General features: G+C 35.2%; 1 protein-coding gene across 2 annotated transcripts; it reads left to right on the top strand.

Moving 5' to 3' along the window:
* Window positions 1-131: 131 nt before the first annotated feature.
* LOC139983127 (uncharacterized) lies at window positions 132-21489 on the top strand. Of its 2 annotated transcripts, XM_071996500.1 has the most exons (20): window positions 132-1110; window positions 1680-2024; window positions 2428-2505; window positions 3121-3426; window positions 3980-4087; window positions 4956-4983; window positions 5254-5339; window positions 5777-5795; window positions 6204-6289; window positions 6582-6612; window positions 6919-6989; window positions 8179-8346; window positions 8701-8811; window positions 9115-9260; window positions 9463-9582; window positions 9740-9851; window positions 10009-10093; window positions 11353-11434; window positions 12094-13649; window positions 14194-14398. In XM_071996500.1, the coding sequence occupies exons 1-19, from the start codon at window positions 1041-1043 to the stop codon at window positions 12205-12207; spliced, it is 2166 nt and encodes a 721-aa protein (XP_071852601.1). In that variant the 5' UTR covers window positions 132-1040; the 3' UTR covers window positions 12208-13649; window positions 14194-14398. The 2 variants fall into 2 exon arrangements, with proteins under 2 accessions (XP_071852601.1, XP_071852600.1); XM_071996499.1 differs by lacking the exons at window positions 132-1110; window positions 1680-2024; window positions 2428-2505; ... (13 more) ...; window positions 10009-10093; window positions 11353-11434 and adding exons at window positions 14548-14653; window positions 14774-15094; window positions 15676-15987; ... (4 more) ...; window positions 19394-19427; window positions 19872-21489 and having other exon boundaries at window positions 12217-13649; window positions 14194-14400.
* Window positions 21490-22267: the final 778 nt, after the last annotated feature.

Raw genomic sequence — 22267 nt, 5'->3', positions numbered from 1 at the left:
AATACAAATTGGTATTTTTTATATTTCTTATGGCGTCAATAGTTTTGACGCATATTTGACTCATATTTGACACAAATATGACTCATATTTGAAAACTCTATTGGAACTACGTTCTCGACAAGTATAAAGTCAATGCGGTTTCATAGCCAAACGCATAAATCATTCAAAGACGAAAACAGTTAAGCCTCATATCAACCTTTACAGCTTTTGGTTTCTGTTAGAGACACCTACTTTAACTTCTATTCATGTAAGAAGAATGGCATGTATTATTTCCTGGCTCTGTTATAATTAGAAAATGTGTTCTTTCGAAAAATAGTCTGCCACGAGACGATCCTGAAGGTAATTGCAGGCATTTTTTTGTAATAGTTTGAGTTTCATTTTCCACAAATATTGTGGTTGTTAATGAAAGTTCGTCTTGGTAAAAGAACTTTCAATCATTAAAAACATTGCCAACGCTAATCAGAATAAAATCAAATATCACCAAATCAACTGATAGGCTTTCAAAATTACAATACTTCCTTGTTTCACTTATGAAGCATCGTAAGAGCATCGAATTTCACTCTATTATCACTGTGTTTTAATTGACAATGTATATAATTACAATATGCAAAAGAGAAAGTCACGCTGTTACAATGGGGTTATCTGATACTGTGGTGAAAGGCAAGACAGAATACAGTAAGTCTGATAGACATATCCGTGCAAGTGACCATTTGCTACCACATTGATCGAAATAGTTCGAGACATCTAATGTTCAACTGTAAATCACCATTCTCCTAAATGGATAGAGAAAAGATTATAGCATTTTGGTCAATCTTAATGTTACACCAGTTATCGGATACCTTGTACAATGCTGCCCAAGTTATCAGCAAATACGTTGAGCTGAATGATTCCCTTTTGCTCAATTGCTTTGAAGACGATGGCAAGAGCACCTGGGAACACGAAAAGGATGTCCTTTATACGGAAACGTAAATGTTGGTAATTTGCCTCGAGACACCACCGTGCTATTCGGTAACTACTCTTTGTTTATCCAGACGGCTACTATGTATCACGAGGGACAATATACCTGTACCCGTGGAAGTAACCATATGGTTTACCAGATTACCGTCCAAGGTTTGCAAACGTTTATTTCATGAAAGTCCTTAAGAAATACATTTAAATCATTGTATATAGACAAAAACGGATTTAATTTACTATTGTCTCAACAGATCGCACTAGTGAAACATGCATCCTACAAGATTCGTTATTTTAAAGTGTCAATTCCACAGTAAAATCTAGACAGATTGAGAAACACATTACAAAATATATTGTATGCTAGCATATTTCATGTGAGTAAGTTTGTTTTATCCTAATGGCATCTCTATAAATAAATGTGAAATGAATATGTCGCAGCTAACCGCATGTTAGACGGTAATGTTCCGTAAATGTGTTAAACATCGTAAAATGTCTTCTAAGTAAATTTAAGTCAGTTGCTTTTCATGTCAGTATATTTTATTTTAGTTTTATAACCCATTCGTTATACGTTTAGGTTGTTTTGGGTTTGACTTAAGCATCGATGAAGTGCAAAATTAGTGTACGTACATTTCGAAATTAGATCTCACCACACAGTCAAAAGAAACACATAGGTTAGAAAGTAACGAAGTTAATTTTATTGTATTGTGCATTGTCTCTTTCTTTTACAGTAAAACCAACTTTATCTATCAGCTACCAAGGAATGAATACATCAGATGTAATAATTATTACATCAAACACCGGGTATATAACTCTGAGTTGCCTTGCGTATGGTGCCAAACCCGCGGTAAATCTTACCTGGTTATCTAACGACAACGTATTGGATGATTCATACAGCGAGCAGTTGGTGTCCAAAAGTGACAAAAAGTACACATTCAACACGAAGTCGGTATTGTCGTTAAGTATGAAAACGTATGGATCAGGAGACTGGATTGCATCCTCCAACGTGAGCTGCGTAAGCAGTTATCCGCACGACAATTTGAAGCAACAGCAAACTGTACGTCTGAAATTTATCGGTATGTCACAAAACTTCCCCTTTTTCATAATGAGTAAGAGTATTGAAATAGTCGGAATTATGTCAACGATTTACGGAAGGAATTTCTTATATGTTTTTCCACTAATTACTAAACGGAGATAAGAACTTGATCTCGCCAGACCATTGCAATTATATGTTATTGTATGTGACATGCAAAACTAAATCCAAACAACGTATTTTACAACATGGGGCTAAAGAAATGGTGGCCTACGAATGTATTTCCGTACGTATTTAATGATCTTTTAATTGTTTTAACTGTTTTATCCAATTTTCCAACGATAGCTAAGACTAATAGCTATTAATCAATGTATCGAACATGCCTCGACTTCGTGCTTGGTTTAAAAAAGAAGTAGCAATATTTTCTGCTAATCTGTCATTAACAGGTCGCACCGGTGAAAGTCCAACCGTATCAGAAACGACAGATAGCACTCCAGATTTGGCTGAAGGTTACACCAATAGAGGTAATGTAGTCGCAAGTTTCTCATATATGTGGTCAATGTTATGTCATCGTTGACAGAGTCATAAATTACTCCGAGGTGCTCAGGGCAACACATATAATGCACGGTATGTTATGCGCCAACTTGAATGTTACCAGCAATTTTACAGTCGCAACTTAGACATAGTAAATGTATTGTTCGTTGGTGTTATTTAATCATCGAATACAGGCAACGTTCTACATCGAACACTGCTCTGTCTACCCACAAGCAAAGGAAATCTGAGAAGATTAGCTGGCACCCAACCCAACGTAAAATGTAGGACAAAACCAAGTGAATTTCTTCCACGAATGAATTGGTTCGTTAGGTCTTAAAACACCTTCTTATCCATTTTTATTCTATTATGTTGTATATTTTGGCAACAGACATGTTGCAGTTGTAGTGTGCACCATCACTAAAATATAAGGACAGAGTTTCAGCCATGCTAATGAAAACATAAATTTACATTCAAAGTTAAATATAGATGTATTATTTGGGTCTAGTTTCATACGAAGAGTATGTTATATAAACTTGAACATTGCAAATGGTTTTATTGGCACATACGATAGTATTAAATTACCTACATGTTTTCTCCCCAATAAGCTTACCCTACAATTGATGTTACAATCAATGACCGCAAATATTCACCTCACATGACATTACCGACGGGAACAGGAACCAGGGTCCTCTGTAGAGCGTTCAATGCACGAATATATGTTAATTTGAAATGGATAACACACGTGGAGCTCTCAGATGTGGAGGAAACATCCCATATCATCCATAACGCGGATGGGACTGTTACCTCATCGACAGAGTTACAATTCACAACGAATGGAAGGTACGCAAACTTAACGTGCGTTAACAACCGTACCGGCGAAGAATTATATCACGTGATGCTTTCCTTTTCAGGTATGAAAATTGTTCGTTATGTTTTAAAGTGTTAAGGTATTTTATATTTGCACTTGATAATTGCTGTGCAACTCTTACATGCCTGCTTGCACGTGAATAAATTGGTAGTTATGTATGGATATATTTTAGATCCTCTTGCAAGCAGGAACTCGCGAAAAAGACATCATTGGCTAATCAAAGCCGCAAGCTGACCGAAGTCAGTCTCTTAAATTCATATTTAGCGTCCATGATTATGACTTGTCAATTGTCAACAACTCTGGAACTGGAAGACATACATTAATCTTGGAGTGACTCAAACTCGGGACCTGAGGTTGTGAAATACAACAAGGTTATCCATTCTTGTGATGTTTGTAATGTCCCTTCTTCAGTTTCTGATTGTAGTATATTACCTGTGTTTTTCCCAGTGTCATATCTAACAACTTTGGGCAGGAGTAATGTTTCCCTAACAAAGGTTCAGTACGTGGCGATGCTGACTAATTATGTAGCATATTAATGGCAATTGTAGTGAACTTAACAATAATAAATTGTGTAAAATCTTGTTTTTTTCATACAGGTGAATGGATACCTCGTAACAACGGTGTCTTGGTGACAATCATCATTTTCATTTCTATCTTAGTATGTATTGGAGCACTCACAGGGATCGCCTACAAGATTAAATGCGGTACGTCATATAGTAATACAATCTAATTTCAATCAAAATTTCCAGACATGAAGTGAAATGTGGCATCACTGTTGAGAAAAATAGTGAACAATGTCTAAAATGTAAGCATGTCTTTGTTGCTACAGTGAAAAATGTACATAGCAATCTTAAAACCCAATAAGTCGTATTCAATAAGTAAGCTTTAGATTGACTGTAGAGGATATTCATACACATTTGCCTGATTGCACTGTTCAATTATCGCAGTAACATCCTTGTGCTGTATCCCGTGTTATCCTTCCACCAAATTATTCTATCCCGGAGTATTCTGTGAAAACTCACAATAATGTCGCTCCTCAGTAACACAATACACATCAATCTATGGTTAGATTGTTACCAAAGAACTAACACTGGTATATTTGGCGTAAATTCCATTTAAGTATTGGCTGAGCTAATACTCTCAGGCGCTTCCAAAGCAACCATACATCCTATTTTGTGAAAGGTCATATAGTTTTAAGATCTTAATTACGATTCTTTCACCATTACTTATTTTTCTACGCTTACGTGTTTTCTTTTTGATAAACAACCTTTCGTCTTTGTATTGTCAGCTATTCGTGTTTACTGTGTTGTTTTGATATACCAAACACCCTTTTTGACTTTTGTTAGAAAATGTTAGAAAATAATTTGATTTGAACCGATCTTCATCTTTCATAATAACATTTCATCTATTATTAGGATAGCACAACTATCATAATTATCTTTCTACGTAATGTGACTAGATATTTAGGTTAAGTTGATGGCCTCATAAAGTCAATCGTGTTATATGTATCGTCACATGACCGTGTATGAAATACCAAGCTGTCACTCTATTCCTCTTTTCTTTGGTTTATAGTCATCACATCTCGTCATTTGTCGACTATGTGAGTTAAAACCTTATTTTTTATGATACATGTTAAGCATTACCAGCCTTAACTCTTACATAGAAAAAGAAAAAAGTATGGTTTCTTAAAATATCTGTGTTTCTGGTGGCCTAAAGTCCTATTTCGAAGGACTGATTTTATGAATTTATTCATTAGGATTACAACGTATTTTACTTAAATAATTGATCATTAATGGTCGAGTAATTTAACATTATTTTTTCATACTGAAACAAACACATATATTGTAATATTGTATCTCTCCACACACAGTAACAGCCATAGTAATGTATCCGGTGGATGCAAAACTGGAAAAGATAAGGAAGACGCCCTAAGTGAAGATGACGACGTAAACATCGGTCTGTTGGGTCTTACATAAGAAACTAATCTTTATACGTCTTTTGAAATTATACAATCAATCTAGAAAGGATCAGTTAAAATGATTACATTCGATTTCGGCGGGGAAAACGTTGTTTCTAGACATACCATGGCCCATGGTTTAAACACACATTGAAGATGTTAATTACACTAGTGTGCTTTATAACAGATATAACTGTGACGGGAGCGTGCCAGGATGAAATATGTATAAATATTTCATGTACCCTGTCAACAATAGACGCCAGATTACGTGGTTATTTATTCGATGATAATCGTAAAGGTACATGCTTTCACCAGCTGTAGCCGTCCTCGTTATAATGTTATTTAGACCTGCTCTACGTTTGCTTTTCGCTTTCAATGCTACTTATATATGGAGTAGTTATTTGTCTTTTTGCCCCTTCAATTCTTTTCTTTCAAGGCTCTCCGACAGATCCACAGTGAGTATCCCATTTATAAATTATACATATGCTTCTGCTTCCGGCTGGTGCATGTTTCGCTGACCAAATATATCCTTCGTTGTTAAAGAAGAACTGCAGTTGATTCAATTCACTTTTCCCCTTACATATAAGATATTATGTATCTTTTGTTAACGTTTGTTATGGTTTCGTAGAGCTAATATGCATACCATGTAGCATAAGAAACATTTTTTCTAATCCAACAACCATCATGCACAAATGATAACATAAACTATGAAGTGTTATGTATGTTACTTTCATAAAAAGCAGTATAGGTAACATTAACATGTTTATTAGAAAGTATTAGACGACGATATATTACTCCTCTGAGTCTTCGTTTTCGTAACCGCAAAGCTAATGGGTTTGCTTAATTCTCATCTGTCATAAAAGGGTAAAGCTAACTGAAGATGCAGTAAAAGGTGAAGCGAAATATAGAGAAAGTTTTGTTGGTGAAAGCATTCGGTCTTCCGACGCAGGTAAGTCAAGATATTGCATTTTCTTCTTGAGTGAGTGGGTAACTAATGAACACTTGAACTGCTGTGAGCTGCTTTTGATGTTGTCTATGTGATTACTTCATAATTACATTTTCTCGTTTAATAGTAAGCAAGCAAACTTGACACCTCATTTTTCTAATATTTTACTTCCTATTTCAACAATTCAAATTCACCATTGAATTACTTTCGTAACACATATACACCATTAATCTTGAATATTAGATTTACTACGCATACTAACTGCAATGTTAAATATGTTTTTTTTTATATTTAGGTACGGAAAGTAGCAGTACGAGAATCATGGAGTAAGTATTTACAGGACTACAAGTACGTCCACCCCCGCAGCGTCGGATAGCTTCATCATGCATTCTTTCATTTGTACGATAATTAGTGAGCTGAGAAAAGGTGTATATAAATACTACTCAGTACAAAACTTGTACCTTTTTGGAAATAATTGTGCATAAAGTTTTGTAGATGAAATTAAATTAAGAAAAGAGCTGTTGGAATTGAAAACGTTCAATTTGTTATGGAGATTAGTGTCACCCTAGTTTTCATTGATTATTTGTGGATTATGTTGAACTAATTAACATTTTAAACATCTCATTACATAGGATGCAGTTGCCAAAGATTCCCGAAAACTTTTCATCGAGTGAGCTTGCTACCATGCCAGCGGACGAACATGGTGAATAACTTGAAACTTTATGCTCGTTGTCATTTTCAGGGTTTTTTTCAAATTTTTCAATTTTTTCCCAAATCAATGACGTATTAGTCGAAACAAGATAGCAAGAGATCAATTTCTTCTCAATCAAATTTGAAAGTGCACGGGGTAATATAAAACTTGGTGACTTTCGCTCTCATTCTTGAAATGAAATTTGACTCCTAATTCCGGACAGAAATATGAACAATTAAAACTCTGCTTATATAGTTATAACACTAGACACTCAACTGCCATTCATTTGGATTACCCACGATTAGTTTTAAATACTAAGTCTGTAAGATTTACTGGTGCCACATTTTGGAATACTCTCGAACCCAAACTTAAAAAATCACCAACCTTATCAATATTCATAAAGCAACTGAAGCTATATTTGTTAAACAATGATTTGTGATATATGCGTTAAAGTTATTACATTTAGTAATGCTACTTGTGCTTCCCGTTTGGGAAGTGGGGAGGGGGGGGGGTGTAGTTAGCGTATTGTATTTAATTTGTTCACGGTGAATCTGCACTTTATGAGTGTACAAGCGTAGCTTTTTCAGATTTTCCATGCTTTTTTTGCTTTCTTTGACATTGGTATTATACATTATTGTGAATGTAATTGTAAAAAAGAAAAAAAGTGAAATAAACGAAACGAAACGATATGTTAGCTACTTTGAAGAGCCATAAAGTGCTCCTTGTGTGATCCGCCAAGTTGAGCCTAGACGGCATAACAAACCAAACACTACCCGCAGAGAAACTAAAATATCAGCAACGATTATTTTACAACCACTATCCTGAACCACCCCAGCCTCACGTCGAACCAAACATGAAAACTCTATAAAAAAGGACAAACTGGCGGCCCATCGCAGGCCAACCAGTCTCCAAATGCCCAACGTGAAGTTATAATACTTGCCACTAAGATCTACTGGAACGGTCTACCTAGCAATATTGATACTGGTCTACTGTCTATGCTAACTTCATGTACGTTTTCCATGCACACAATATATTATCACGTTTTAAACGAAAACATTAAACGCCTCTAACTTTTGTCATAGCTATTGAACGGTAAAGAGAGAATGGTAAACTCTCGTTAATCATGCTTTCTTGCGACTTTCGTATGATAAGGTTTTATCATGTTGACAGTAATGTTTTGATTTATTACTTCTATTCACAGTTTATTACTCAGAACTTCACGAAAAGGTCAAGGGAGGTAGAATATATCAGAGGCAAAATATGTGTCTGATTCTTGACATGAAAAATGGACCTATATATAACAAGTGGATGGGGACCATAGAAGTCTCACATGACGTTCAAAGATGCGTTGTCATATCTACGGTAACAGGTAGATATTCCTTCGTTTTTAAAAGAAACATCCCCTTAAGGTAAGGCTGGGCCCGCAGGCCAAGCAGCTAGCTCGGATCTTCACACTGTTAATGTGTCATCATGACGGTTTAAGAACAAGCGACTTTTCAAGGGTCCATAAGTGAGGGAATAGGTACTGCACATAATCTTGCCCGAATACTCCGCTGCTAAATGTGCACCTGAACGAACAGATGCTAGACACAATCTCTGCCAAAAGGCCGAAGGGGACACACTTAGCACGTGACAATAATTTTCCGTCTCTTGTTAATTTCTTTCAGTTGTCCTGCATTCTTCGTTTTGACTTTCTTCCATTCATTCACAATCGTCTCTACAGATATCGTGTTTAGATCAAAGGATATCACCTGGAATGTCTTTGTCAAACGGATTCTGGAACTACCCGATTCCGAGTACTTGGTAAAGATTGAGGGTATTTGTATCGATCAAGGTAAGGATCTCACTGTGAAATGGTGAAATTAAATAACAATATATTTTTTACACATCTCATGTACCATAGTTTTTTTTTTCAATTGTATTTTCATTCTCTACTTTATCATGAATGAACGTCTTAACGGTCATTCTTATCCTGCTGTCATAATCAAATTAAATTTAGCTCTTCAGTGTATTTTATATTTAATTTCTCCCAATCGTAAAGCCTAAACACGAAGATTTGTAGAAATTCTCCACCTGTATCTTTGAACATAAATATCACAAGCATTGCTACAAACTACCAGCATCTATTTTCTTCTAGCATGTCTGTATTTGATCAGCGAGCACTTGGTTTGCGACACGCTTGAAACACTGCTCATGAATCAGTTTCATTCGTATACTAAAAAGAGAGTATTGGATGTTTTGCTTGATATTGCAAGAGGAATCGAAGTTATCCACGCGTTTGGGGTAAGTTTCAGAAAGTAAGATTTACACGATACTTTGATAAAAGGTTTAACTACTTACTAACAGATATAAATGAGAAGGATGTAGCTGAAAAATTGGCGGCAAATAAGTGGAAAAGTTCAAATTTGCCTTGTCTTTCAAAAGCAGGAAAACGATTCTATCCAAAATAAATTCATAACAATACGTTTTACCTGTTTTTTACTAGTTTGTACACCCTGGTTTCTCAACTAAGAAGATTTTGGTGTGCGAAAATGGAAAGGGTAAACTGTACAACTTCTGCCTTCTTGAAGATTCATCAAGGATTGTTCGCATAAAGAAGTCAATGGTAAGTACATATTTTGCTATCCCGTTTGACGTTGCATCAATTTGTTCACGTGTGATTTCTTGATTCATATTTAGTATGATTTTCAAGTATGCATGAAACGACGAGCAAAGACTATCTCGTGGTATCTGATCGCTTTTTGTGTCGTTTCGTTTTAAAGGGAAGCATGAGTCTGAATGATCTTCCGCCTGAAGCCTTACAAAGGAACGAATATTCCTCTGCGAGCGATATCTGGTCTACAGCTGTTGTCATGTGGCAAATTATTTCACCTGGTAAGTTATTACTAAAGTGACCTCCAGCAGTCGAGCATCCTCATTTCACGTCAGATATATTAAACTACCATATATTAACAACCAATAGCACCTTGTATTGTGGTTACATAAGGCAGGTTGAAAACAGATCATATGTGTATATCTAATATTCCTACAGGATGCTTTCCTTTCAAAGATGACAAAGTCCGTCTAGAACATTCCTACAAGTTTGCGCTTGACGACGATGAACAAATACAATTAAGGTGAGCTAGAGCAGCATTCGTACTATAGTTTACATATGCCAGATCTAAACATACTCTATTTCACATAGAAAGTCATATTACAACCACTTACAAGGTATTAAAGGAATCTTACGTAGACTTATGTATATACTACGTGCAACAAGGTGACGTTAAAGCTAAAAACTAGTCTTTTTATTTTTTGGAAGCTGAAAACAATAGCAACACAATTAATTGCTATGTGCGCCTGTTGTATCTCTATTGCCAAAAATAATCGCGTTCCAGTAAATTTAAAGAACATTAACACATCCAAAATTAGGATGATGTGATGTTTAATTATTGAGAAACATTTTGAATCGATATGTAAGAAAGGGGTTAGCATGTTCTCCATGGAATGAACATCAATAAACATGGGATAAACATCAATAGACATGGAATAAACATAATACAGTTGGGAGTAAAATCTTCCCTACGATATTCATTAAACACTTCAGAATAACCAGATTTAATTTGTCCAAGGCATACACGATTAGTGCAATGCAATGCATTCAGTCTTCCAACAAAAGAATTACCTTAAATTTGTATTACAAAGGCAAAGTCACCGACACAGCTGAATAATGGATTCTTAATGAAATATTAGCCATTAAATGCATAACTTTCTGTTTCGTTTTAAGTGTTCTTAAGTAGTGTTCTTAATTGTTAAATGTACAATCCGCCATATCTATAACACAACTGATATTTGTAGATGTTCATTATTATATGACAGAGAGTGTAATGAATATAAATGTCCATGTATACAATTGAACGTGGTCTTCTTATAATGCTGATCCAATCGGACCCGGAAAGAAAGGTGAACGGTACCCTTCTATCATATTACGCTCTTTCAATATTGTTATATGAGCGAGAGTATGCGGTAAAACACACATACTCGTACATTGTTCACTTCAAGAAGTAAATATAAAATTAACGGCGGAAGCAGTTGTGGCAAAATCCAAAGTGTTTCTAATTAGGATGCACTTAATAGAACCTAAGTGGTATGCAACTTCAACAACACCATTCTTACGATACACCAATAACCTAAATTGTACAAATGAAAAAATTTAAATGTGAGCAAAGCGCCACCAACTGGAAAGTTTATCCGCGAACGTCATGGCCTTGTATACAACCTGAAAGCATGATATTCAATATTAATTAATCAAATTAAAAGTTCCATGAACATGATTACAATTTTTATGACATATATCCATTAAACAGACAGAAATATGAACGTTTTTCTTTTCCAGGGATAATCTTCTCCAAAATTGTTTCTCTGAGGATCCTTCCGCTCGCCCAACCATTCAAACGATTCGACATTTAGCACAACAGGTAATTAATGTTTTTCCTTCAAGTATACACGTCATTGTGGTCGGACGTAAAACTTATAATTACCAGAAAAATTAAGTAAACGCATCCATCATTTCTTTTATTAGGAACTACATAAATCATTAATTGAGGTTTACTTTAATAAGATGCACTTGACGTCAAACTACTGGACTATTTGTACATTTCAGCTAGATATTATTATTAACTTCTTAAAACACATTGGTGGTACATAAAATGAAATAATTGAAGAAATATGTATTTTGTACAATGGAAGGGTGTCTCAACTGAGCAGTTCAATGTTCGAAGTTTGTCAATACCCCGTCAGTCCGGCAGACAGTCGACACATATTTAATTTTGCTGCCCGTACAACGACGCCACCATCAAATTGGTCTTAATTAGGAATTATGTAAGTTATTTATAATTATCTTAAAGGTCCCATGTTGTGATGCCTAGCGCACAGCATTTTTGTCTCATTGGCTTATAAAAAATGGATTTTTGCTAATTCTCAGGTCCGGAATGAACGGATGGAGACATATTTGTACGACAGGATTGTGTGACATTTATAAATAGAATATGATAAAAAACGTAATCAATTGTAATGCAGAGTTAATAATGTTGTACTGAAAGTAATCTTCACACGATAAAAATCTTGTTTCTTTCAGCTCATATCGTCTACGGATGTACACGAGAAGAAAAATGAGAAAGTAAATGTGGAAGTAAACGACGCATATGTTCCAATGGGGAAAGCCGTTGTTACTAAAGAGACGTATATATGAACAGAGAATACGTTGCTGTTCAGTGTATCGTAGTCAATGAGGTCCAAACGAGAAGCGAATGTTGCTTCTTCGTTCGATTGGCGAGATCACGTGTAAACAGTAGACGGGTGATCGCTCACTAACCTTTAACCTGATCATGGGTAGTATCCATTACTTTACAAGTGACTCGTGGTACTCGTTTGAAGTGACACCATTATCATAATAAGGTTACAGTCTCGATGTAAGGGGACTGGGACTAGGAGTGGATGTTTTCGTGCTGCGAGTTACTTGGGGGATTTTTTTTCTCAAAGAAATACTATTCGGGATATTTACATATCTTTTGTGAACGGAACCGAGAAAGAAGAAAACCTGTATATTATGTATTTATCCGGTCGCTTGTGTTACTTTTGCGACTTTACTGCAAGGTCGACAAACTTGCAAAATGGTGTTAAAACACACTCACCTGTAACAATAATGAAAGACTTACATTTATGAAATTTAGTGTTTTTGGATTTGTTTTATGCTCCATGCTCATGCTTTGCATTCATGTTTTTTAAATAGTATTCCATATGATGCGATTTTTTATAAATCTACTGATATCAATGTTGTTCTTTATTGGTATAGTTCAGTTTTTCAATTTAACTAATAAATGTTTAATTAGATCATTCATGATTATTTTAGACGTTTACGATACTATCAACAAAATATTTAAATATTTGTTAACGATTTCTCCGCATTTCTAATTCTACTGTTAGGCAGCTCGTTGACGATTACACCGCTGTTATTATACCTGTATATTACCATGTCCTTATGACAAACGTACTGTTATGCGATAATTTAAGTAACTATATATGCTTTATTTTTATTCTTGTTCTTCACTTTTTATTTTGTTTCCATACAAAGAGGAATCCAATTTGATGGTCATTATATTACATGATGATAACACAGATAACGAATCATCTAGTCTTTCCTTTACTGTGAATAATTCCAATCCTTTCCCATATCTCTCCTCGTGACCTATGTCGACGCTGCGTTGACTTTTTCAAATGTATCCGTAAACATTTACTGTGATAAAAGTTTGAAATAAGGGAGGAATAATGGCAATAAAATATGTAATATTCCATCAAAACATATCACGAGGTATGATATTAAATAGATTTTTCAACGAACTTTGTGAAAACTGTTTTGTCATGATAAATGTGAAATCGTGAGACACTAAACAATCCCTTGACTAGCTTTGAGATTCTTTATTCATGTAAGATACAACCTTACTATTTCTTTGGTACACCCTGATAATCAGGAAAATCGACCTTTGATTTGTTTCTATATTTACACAAATATACTAGCACGTAGAATATATGTCTGTCTAGTTTCATTTTGTGGATAAATCTGATGCCGGTTATCAGTGGCTCTAAGCAAACATTGTTAGTACGGTCGCCATTTTCTTCAGAGTGTACATATCGGTAAGTTGGCATCATTTTTAATGAATTTCGGACCTTTTTACTGAAGATAATTGCATCCTAGATGTTACAGTTGCTTTTTGTAGCCTTCAGCATTTCATGTGCAGTTTTAATGCCAAATATATATTCAAATTCCATGTAAACTAGGCATAGAACTTGTAAGGAATGTGCATACGAGACTTACCATGGTCAGACATGTTGACAACGCTGTAATTAATATGATATTATAACCAGTCATATACCAATTTATTATTACCAGTTATAACCAGATTTGTCTTATTGGTGGCTAATTATTTCCATCTATGATATTGTTAAGTACCTCAGACTCATCGATTTTAGTGAACCTTCTTCTCCTGCTTCTTACTGACTGATTGAAAACCCAAATTAAGTTGTTAATGTCTGAGGTAGAAGCTCAATATATGTGATTAATTTACCTGACTTTAAGTGCTTTTACTTTTATAATACTTTTTTTCCAAACACTTGGAAATTGATTTCAAATAAGCTGACTTGATATGCATGTAATTCCTGTTTCGAAATTTCTTTACAGGAACATCTTGAATGAAACCACTGTGATTGAAAGCAAGTGAGGTTTAACGTGTATCTTACCTCGACAATTAGATAAACAGTACATCTATTTAATTCTCCAACACCACAAAACGTGATAATGTGTACCATCCGCACTTGGAACAAGCCTTGAATTAAATTCGAAGAGAATGAGTATGCAGATGTAGTATGTTAAAGCTGATTCGCCATGGTAATGCTCTTTTATATATATGTATTCTTTTATTTTGGGCGCGATTCTTTGGGGAAATATTGAATAAAATCGTAACGTCTTGGCATCTTGTATAGTAAACAAGAGTGTGATATTGTATCAACTGTTACAATTTTGTTTTGCCACCAGGTACCATCTGTCGTAAACCACTAAAATATGGCTGTATTTCTGAAAAATTACCTAATCATATGTGTCCTGCTAGCAGTTGCCTCACGACCCCTAACATCGGAAGAAGGTAAGACAAACCAACTTTTCATTTCATTTCAATAAGTCCAATCTTTATAAATTGAATCGTATGATCAGATGAAATAAAAGAGATTTGAGGGTAATGTGTAACATACACTTATTCCCACAGGGGAAGAATTGTCACTCTTCTGTAACGATACCCAGCATTTCGATTATGGAGGATCAGCAACTATTCAGTGCCACTTTCCAGAAAACTTCTATAGTGTCTATTGGTATAATTCAGCTGAGGTCAGAGAAACGTCGATTATTTCACAAAAAGATTCCAGAAAGGATGGAGATGGATACACATCGGGAGAATATGATATCAGTTCTGATGGTTCTCTTATCATCAATAAGGTTACACTGCAACATAATCACACATTTTCCGTAGCAATATTTCTGACTAAAGATGCAGATCCGATTATACGTCTGGTATTGGTGATTGTGAAAGGTAAGATATTTTACATATTTTGAGAAAATCGTCTTGTGCTGGTTCGCACGCAGCATAGCGATAGAAGTTGATTTCTTGTTGTGACTAAATAAAGACAGAGACTTCCTATAAAGTAACGAAATAAGCACACTAGGTCGAGATATCTTTGTAAAAGCATATACGCATAATTTCTCGACATCGAGGTGCAGGAAAGACACAATTTTGGTGGTGCACGTTCAATGATGAGTAATGTCTTTAAGAAATGACACACATCACTTTATCTTTAAAATCCAAAGTATAAGTATAACCTTGGTAATGAAAAATAACTCTACAAAATCTATCTTCAAAATGAAATGAATTCGTGCATACAATATAATGTCTGACATGTTAGTAATCATTGTTTCATTGTATCTTATCGAGGAGTATAATAACATGAGAAAATAAAGAAAACAGGAGAAGGACATTTCAAAATAAGGATAGGTAAGCTTTCCATGTTGAAGAAATGATACTGAATTACGCCTTCAAATGAGGTAATTTTGGATCATGGAAGTGTTTCAATGATATCGCATTCGAATTGTTTTCTACGTTTTTATTCGAAACAGATATCACGGAAGGATGTCACTCAAAGCAGTTCCTCGAATATGGAAAACCCGGAGCTATTCATTGTGTTTTCATAGACTTCTATGGTGTATTTTGGTACAACTCGACAGATGTTACGCGAACTCCAATGTTGTCATATAAAGAGTCAGAAAAGTCGGGGGACGGATTTTCCTCGAGGGAGTTTGACATCCACACCAACGGTTCTCTGGTTATCAAAAATGTCAGCTTACGACATGACCACGTCATTACAGTTGTTATGTTGAAGACAAAGCATGGAGACGTACTGGTTGAGAATGTTTCTGTTCATGTAATAGGTGAGAAACACTTAACTCTACGTTACGTTTTAAACAAATATTCGGTAATACTGAATAGTCACTACACTTCCTACTCTACTCTATTAATTGCTCATGTATGTTTTATGAGTGGACAACCGAAACTTCACAACCTAAATGTTATTGTGAAGCAAATAAGCCCTGACTACCAAAGAAAAGTACACCACCGCAGCAAACACCGCCCCCTTCAGGTGTTTCAATGGTACGGTCCTACAAAACTGCGTTAACAGGCAAAATGTATGATTTACATTAACGCGACGAACGTCTTTTTATGGTAATGTTCTATCAATAAATGCATACGGTGATATTTCGTTCGAAGTAGCTGCTCCTTGCCTCTGGAACGCATTATCTTTAGAATTCTGATATTGAGCTTCCCTCACTTCCAAAACCTTCTGAACACTCATATTATGCGTCAAGCATTCATCATTGTTAAACAATAATTATTTCGTTCAATTTGTTCTCTCCCGCGCCATGAGACCCTTCCAGGTGGATATGCGTCCGTTATAAATTATCATTATCGTATTTATTGACTGGCTATAAACGATTGAAAACATGAACGACTAATTCATGTATTTCAGAAAACTGTCAATGTCAATAATTTGGTAACGTAATGTACATTTGTTCCTTCCACCACAGTCTATCCCGATGTGCTAAATCCTGTAATAGATCAATGCGGAGGACACACTCTCTGCTTAAAGACAGTTGTGAAAACCCTAGATCTGTCGTGTTATGTACATGGAAGTCGACCTCCTATAGACCTATTTTGGCGGTCGTTCGGAGGAAGAGTTTATATTCCTTCTACATTTAATGCACTTGTGGAAGATATTTTATACAACAGTTTTGCTAATGTTTCCAAATTTCATGTGAATGAAACGACTCTTCTCATATGTGAAGCCAATGATACTACGCCTTTACTACAGAATAATGCATCTATGATATTACTGGAACCGATAAAACCTTCTGATGTATCTAAACTACCAATAAAGAACTTGTATGTCCAGAACGGTGCAAACATTTCGTTGATGTGTGCTGGAATGCAGACCGAGGTCTCGTTCACCTTATGGAGGAAAACAACAAATGAGATGAAAACCTCTCATCTCATACTTAGTGCTCTTGGGAGACAAATTGTTTTTGTAAAGCGTCATCGAATATCCCATAATGGCACGCTAGCTGTACATGGTATAATGATTGCAGATGAGGGCGTTTATTCGTGCATTTCGGGTGATGGTATAAATGTAAAGGAAGTTTGCTACAACGTGACGGTGAAAGGTAAGGAAAGTAAAGATATCTTTCACCCATAGAAGAACCTCATAAATTGTCATAAATATAGTAACAAAAGTTTAGAAAACTTAGTATGTTTGTTATTTAGTTAAATAGAATGCAACAATGTTGTACCAAACAGAAATATATATCTACACTAAATTGCACAAATGATGAAATCACATAGTTCCTCAGTTTTCAAAAATATCAGAATATGATTAATGATAAAAAAATTTGACATGCATAAAACAACTATGAAATGATTCTCAACATTACAAGAATTTAATCAGTTACTCGATTTAAAAGTGAATATGCTAAATATCACAATTGTAGCGATATATTTGTTTTGGTAATGTCAAATAATGAACCGTTGATTGCAGTTAATCCTACGATGGAATCTCCTGTGGTAGATAAATGCCAACACCAAGGGGAGTGCGAAATCATGATGGAAAAGTACATGACAATTGAATGTTCGATACAAGGAATTAGACCGGCAGTGGATCTCGAATGGGACATTCTTCATGATAACCCAAAAGAGGTTATTTCGTTGGAAAAAGACAAACACACTACTGCAAATGCAGACGGAACATTCGATGTCTCTATCAAGGGTCGTTTTGAAAGGAAAGATATAACAATTGATCGCTTACATGTGGTATGCAAAGGGACCGATGAAACCATGAAGCCTTTTTTACCAAACAGATTATCTACAAATTTCACTTTGGTATTTCCAATAGGTAAGCATATTTTCTTTATACATGTACTGATAACAACTATTCAATCTAACAATGGGTTAACAGAAACACGGGGAATTCAAGCTGTATTCATGTTTGTTTAGTCCCTATAAATTAACATGCATGAAATGCGGGTGAGCTATGTGAGTTCTTAAATGGTGTTAAAATTGCCAATTGCATCTGCTTTTGAATAACTTCGTAAGCGCAACCCAACAAGAAAGGTTAGGTTTACATATTGGAAACCATTAAACACTGACAAGAACAACGTGTACGCATTCGGGCATATTGCATCAGGCGTTTCTTGTCGAAACATGAAATACGACCCTATTATATGCTAACAATATGATTTACAGTTTTATGTAATAAAGAGAGCAACCACCTTCATGTTTAAAATCTTTATCCTCATAAGCGATTGGACGTTGTTCTCGTGTAGTAGAAGAGTCCTGGGCATAATTCTTTAATGCCACATTCATGTCTTTTGTATAATGTTGTAAAATGTCCCAAATCATGAACGATTGTAAGTTGTTCTGAGGTCATCAATGGGTCCGTAAATCATTTACATGAATATATGTGGTCTGTAAGAAACTTGTGTAATACTTGTTTAATTTATAGAACACCCAATGATTCAGTCGTCAACGAAAGAATCTGAAACTGCGTCTACAAACGAGGGTGTCGACAAAGTTGATTGGAAAACCGTACTTCTAGCTTCCTTCACACTCCTATTCCTAATCCTACTACTGTACATCATTTGGAAGAACAAAGGTAAACATGGCTTATCATTACGAAACTGAATTTGTATCTTATCGTCATGACAACAACGAGAAACTGGGAGGTTTCAATCTACCCATACTGGCCTATATATAAAAATGCACACAGTATTGAGCAGAGTTTGCCTCTGGTTGAGGTGGTTAAATGCACCCAGAAATCCGTAAACTGTCAATCTGTAGGTTTCACAATGAGAATGTAAAAACGTTTGGTGTAATGTATGATTAAAGTTTACGGTGCACCTATCTTTGTAGACATTCTAAAAAGGCTACATTTTCCCTATAATCTCTTCTAGGTAGTTTACATAAAACGAAAGAGAGGAATTTCGAGACGTCCACTAGTGCCTCGGTAAGAAACTTATTCTTCTCCAGTTAATTAAATGTCAAGTATTTAGGCTCACCTTCCTTCTTCTCAATCATCCTAACTGAAACTAATTTCTCAAACCTATGTAGTACCACAATTTTGTACTTTTGATACCTAGACGAAGATAATTTTTTTCACAAAGGAACAGTCCATTTCCTTTCGTATTTCAAGATATATAAATAGTTTGAGCGATTTAACTACGAAATTGAAATATTACTTGATGATATTTTCACTAAGTACTTCTTAATTTTATTGTTTACATTCAACAGGAGCTCTCCGACCCATCAACTCAAAGTCTCATTGGTAATGTTTTACTTTTCGCAATATTTCGATTAATTTTTTAAATTCTAACAACGGGTGGGAAGGTTGTATATTCAGAGGTAAAAGAAGTTTTTTTTTTAACTGCATTAAGTTCATTCAAGATTTAGCAAAAGCAGCTATCAACTTGATCCACTCTTAACTCCAGCCCCCTTTCACTGAAGCTCTAACCTAATGGAAATAGATACTTGCAGATGTATCTGAAGAAATAAAACAGGTACTCAAATATGTACTAACAAAAAATGGACAGACACTTGCTCATCCGACGAAATATGAGTTATTTCATTTCACGTGATCATACTGGATTAAGTTGCTTAATTTGGGGTAATTTCCTTAAAACGTACACTACTTTACTATTTCAATTGTATTATAGTAGAATGATACTAGAATATGTATGAAAGTGACAGTTCAATATTCTTTTCTTTGAAGAGGACACGCCAATGGAGAGTATTGGTGGCCAGGATAACTGTATTACAAACTCATTTGAAGTGTTGCGCAACAAGATTGGACTAGGAGATTGGATCGAGGACGGACTAATTACCAGATCGAAGACCCAATCAAGAAAAGTCAACGATGACGCGGTATCAATTTTCTTCAATAGACTCTTGTCTGACAATGTTGAAGTAACTAAACTTCTTAAAGAGTTGAGTACCGTTCTGATGAATGAACCTGTAAATTGTCGAGATTTACTATTTGCTATCATTCATTCCTGTGACCCTATTCTTAGACAGGAAACTTTATTCACCATCTGCCTTAAAAATTCTGCGGTACCGATCGTTCTTCCAGAACCAACTAAAGAGAAAAGAATCGCGTGTCTCCTTGCTGATTTTGAAAACATAAGCAAGACATGGAAAACAGGGGATCAGGATTACGAGAGAAATGTTACAACACACCCGTTTCCATCGGTCGGTGTTGTCCGGATTGGAGACTTGGTTAACTGCTCAAAGTCTAGCGTTCTGAACACATTACTAGGTAAAGTGCAAAGTTATCCTAACCGCACTTACTTCTACAGTCGCAACGAAGATAATTACTACCCCCAATGGTCCAATGGTACCATTGAAGCTGCTTGGTTTCTTCCAAATGGCAATGCGTCTGAGGAAGAGTATCTCCTTACTAAAGAACTTTGTATTTTGAACCACCGTGGACCCATAGGTATGGAAGATTCTAGTCTTCAAGAAAAATTCTTGTACAAGTTTTCAACTTGTATTCTGGTATTTGTCAGCGATCGTATCGAAAATCAAGCCGAAGATAAGATTACCTCCATCTGTAATGAAACAGAAGCAAATGTCATAGCTGTCCAAACTTCAGAAAACATAACGGCTGGTTTGAAATGTTTGCAAAGAAAAAACTTGACGATAATTGACGTTAAAGGAAGATACAGTGAAATGGCTATTGCTGAAGCAATTTGCAAGAGTCTAACATCGATCGTCGCAGTTAGTGAAGATTTCAAAACATTAGATATACATGGAAGAGAAATATGCGATGATCTGGGAATAGGTCTAGAATACAAAGGTACAACTCGCCAGAAAACTACCTTGTAAATATAAGGCGATAATATCCAAGAAAGTTGAAGGCATGAACAAAGACATTTTTGTAAATATGTCGTTATTTTACAAAGGCCACATATTTATTTCAAATGTGGCATTTTTGTTAAGGAATTGATTTGTCTTCTTAAAAAAGAAATCACGATTTTATCAAACGTTTGGAACTACATCAGCTATGTTTAATATCATGTTAAGTTTTGGTAATGCAAAATATAAAATTCCCTAACACTGGAATGTCATTGAGATCAACTGTAATACGAAATCGAAATATAACTAGATGAAGCTCTCTAATAACTTTGAATTTATATTTTACCTAATAAAGATTGTGTTCAACGAAAATAGAATAAGGCAAACTGTTTGGAAGATCATAAAGGTTTGAAAGAGATAAAAGTCCTGCGCTGTTTCAAGAGAGCTACCAGTCCGTTCTTGTTTGGTTTGAAAGGCCACTGTATTTTGTATACGTGTAACCAGATATAAATAATACGGTATAAGTTAAACAACTCAGAAAACTAAAGGGATAGGATTTAAAGATAAGTTCGACTGTCAACGAACTATGAATAAATTTATCATTAAATCCAAAGCTAAATGTTGTATCAAGTTACAAATTGAAATAACAAACAATCTTAGACACGGGATTCTAAATAGTGACCTCAAGATTAAGAGTAATGTTTCTGATAATTACACTATCCAGACTGTAACCTGTGACGATGCATGTATGTACAATTCAACTACCTACTAACTTCCCACCATGAGCGCTTCTTGTCGAAAGATGTGTCCGCAAGGCGTAACATTATGATATTTGAGTGCACACATATGGTAGCCTATATCACAAACATCTCTATACAGGGGACAGAAAAGTTACAAGTAGTTGCGTTGGGATTACATTTTTATTGCTTTTTAAAGTATAAATGATGAGCAAAGGGAAAGCAGATAATCCACAGCGATAACATGATGTCCATCAATTTGTTGAATATTTTGCACTAATGTGTATATAATAATTATAATTACAACAGAAACATGCATCAGAAAATTAATAGGATTTCAAACTTTCAGTCTAAAAACTGACTTAAAATTATTAAAGAGATATTTACAGAGAGAACAAAAATTAACAAAACCATGGAAAGTATTCCTTCAAGTGCAATACCACGAAGTGAAATTCAATCACATCTTTGTGAACCCAAAATCCACGAAAACAAATATAAATTAGTATCAGCAAATCATGCTGAGACAAAGATGGAATCTATAAAACCCTTCGCTCAGATGTCACTTGAAATAAACAGT

This window comes from Apostichopus japonicus, chromosome 16 (genome assembly GCF_037975245.1).
Source record: "Apostichopus japonicus isolate 1M-3 chromosome 16, ASM3797524v1, whole genome shotgun sequence".
In the NCBI taxonomy this organism is placed as follows: domain Eukaryota; kingdom Metazoa; phylum Echinodermata; class Holothuroidea; order Aspidochirotida; family Stichopodidae; genus Apostichopus; species Apostichopus japonicus.
This window is presented reverse-complemented; position numbering and strand designations above follow the sequence as displayed.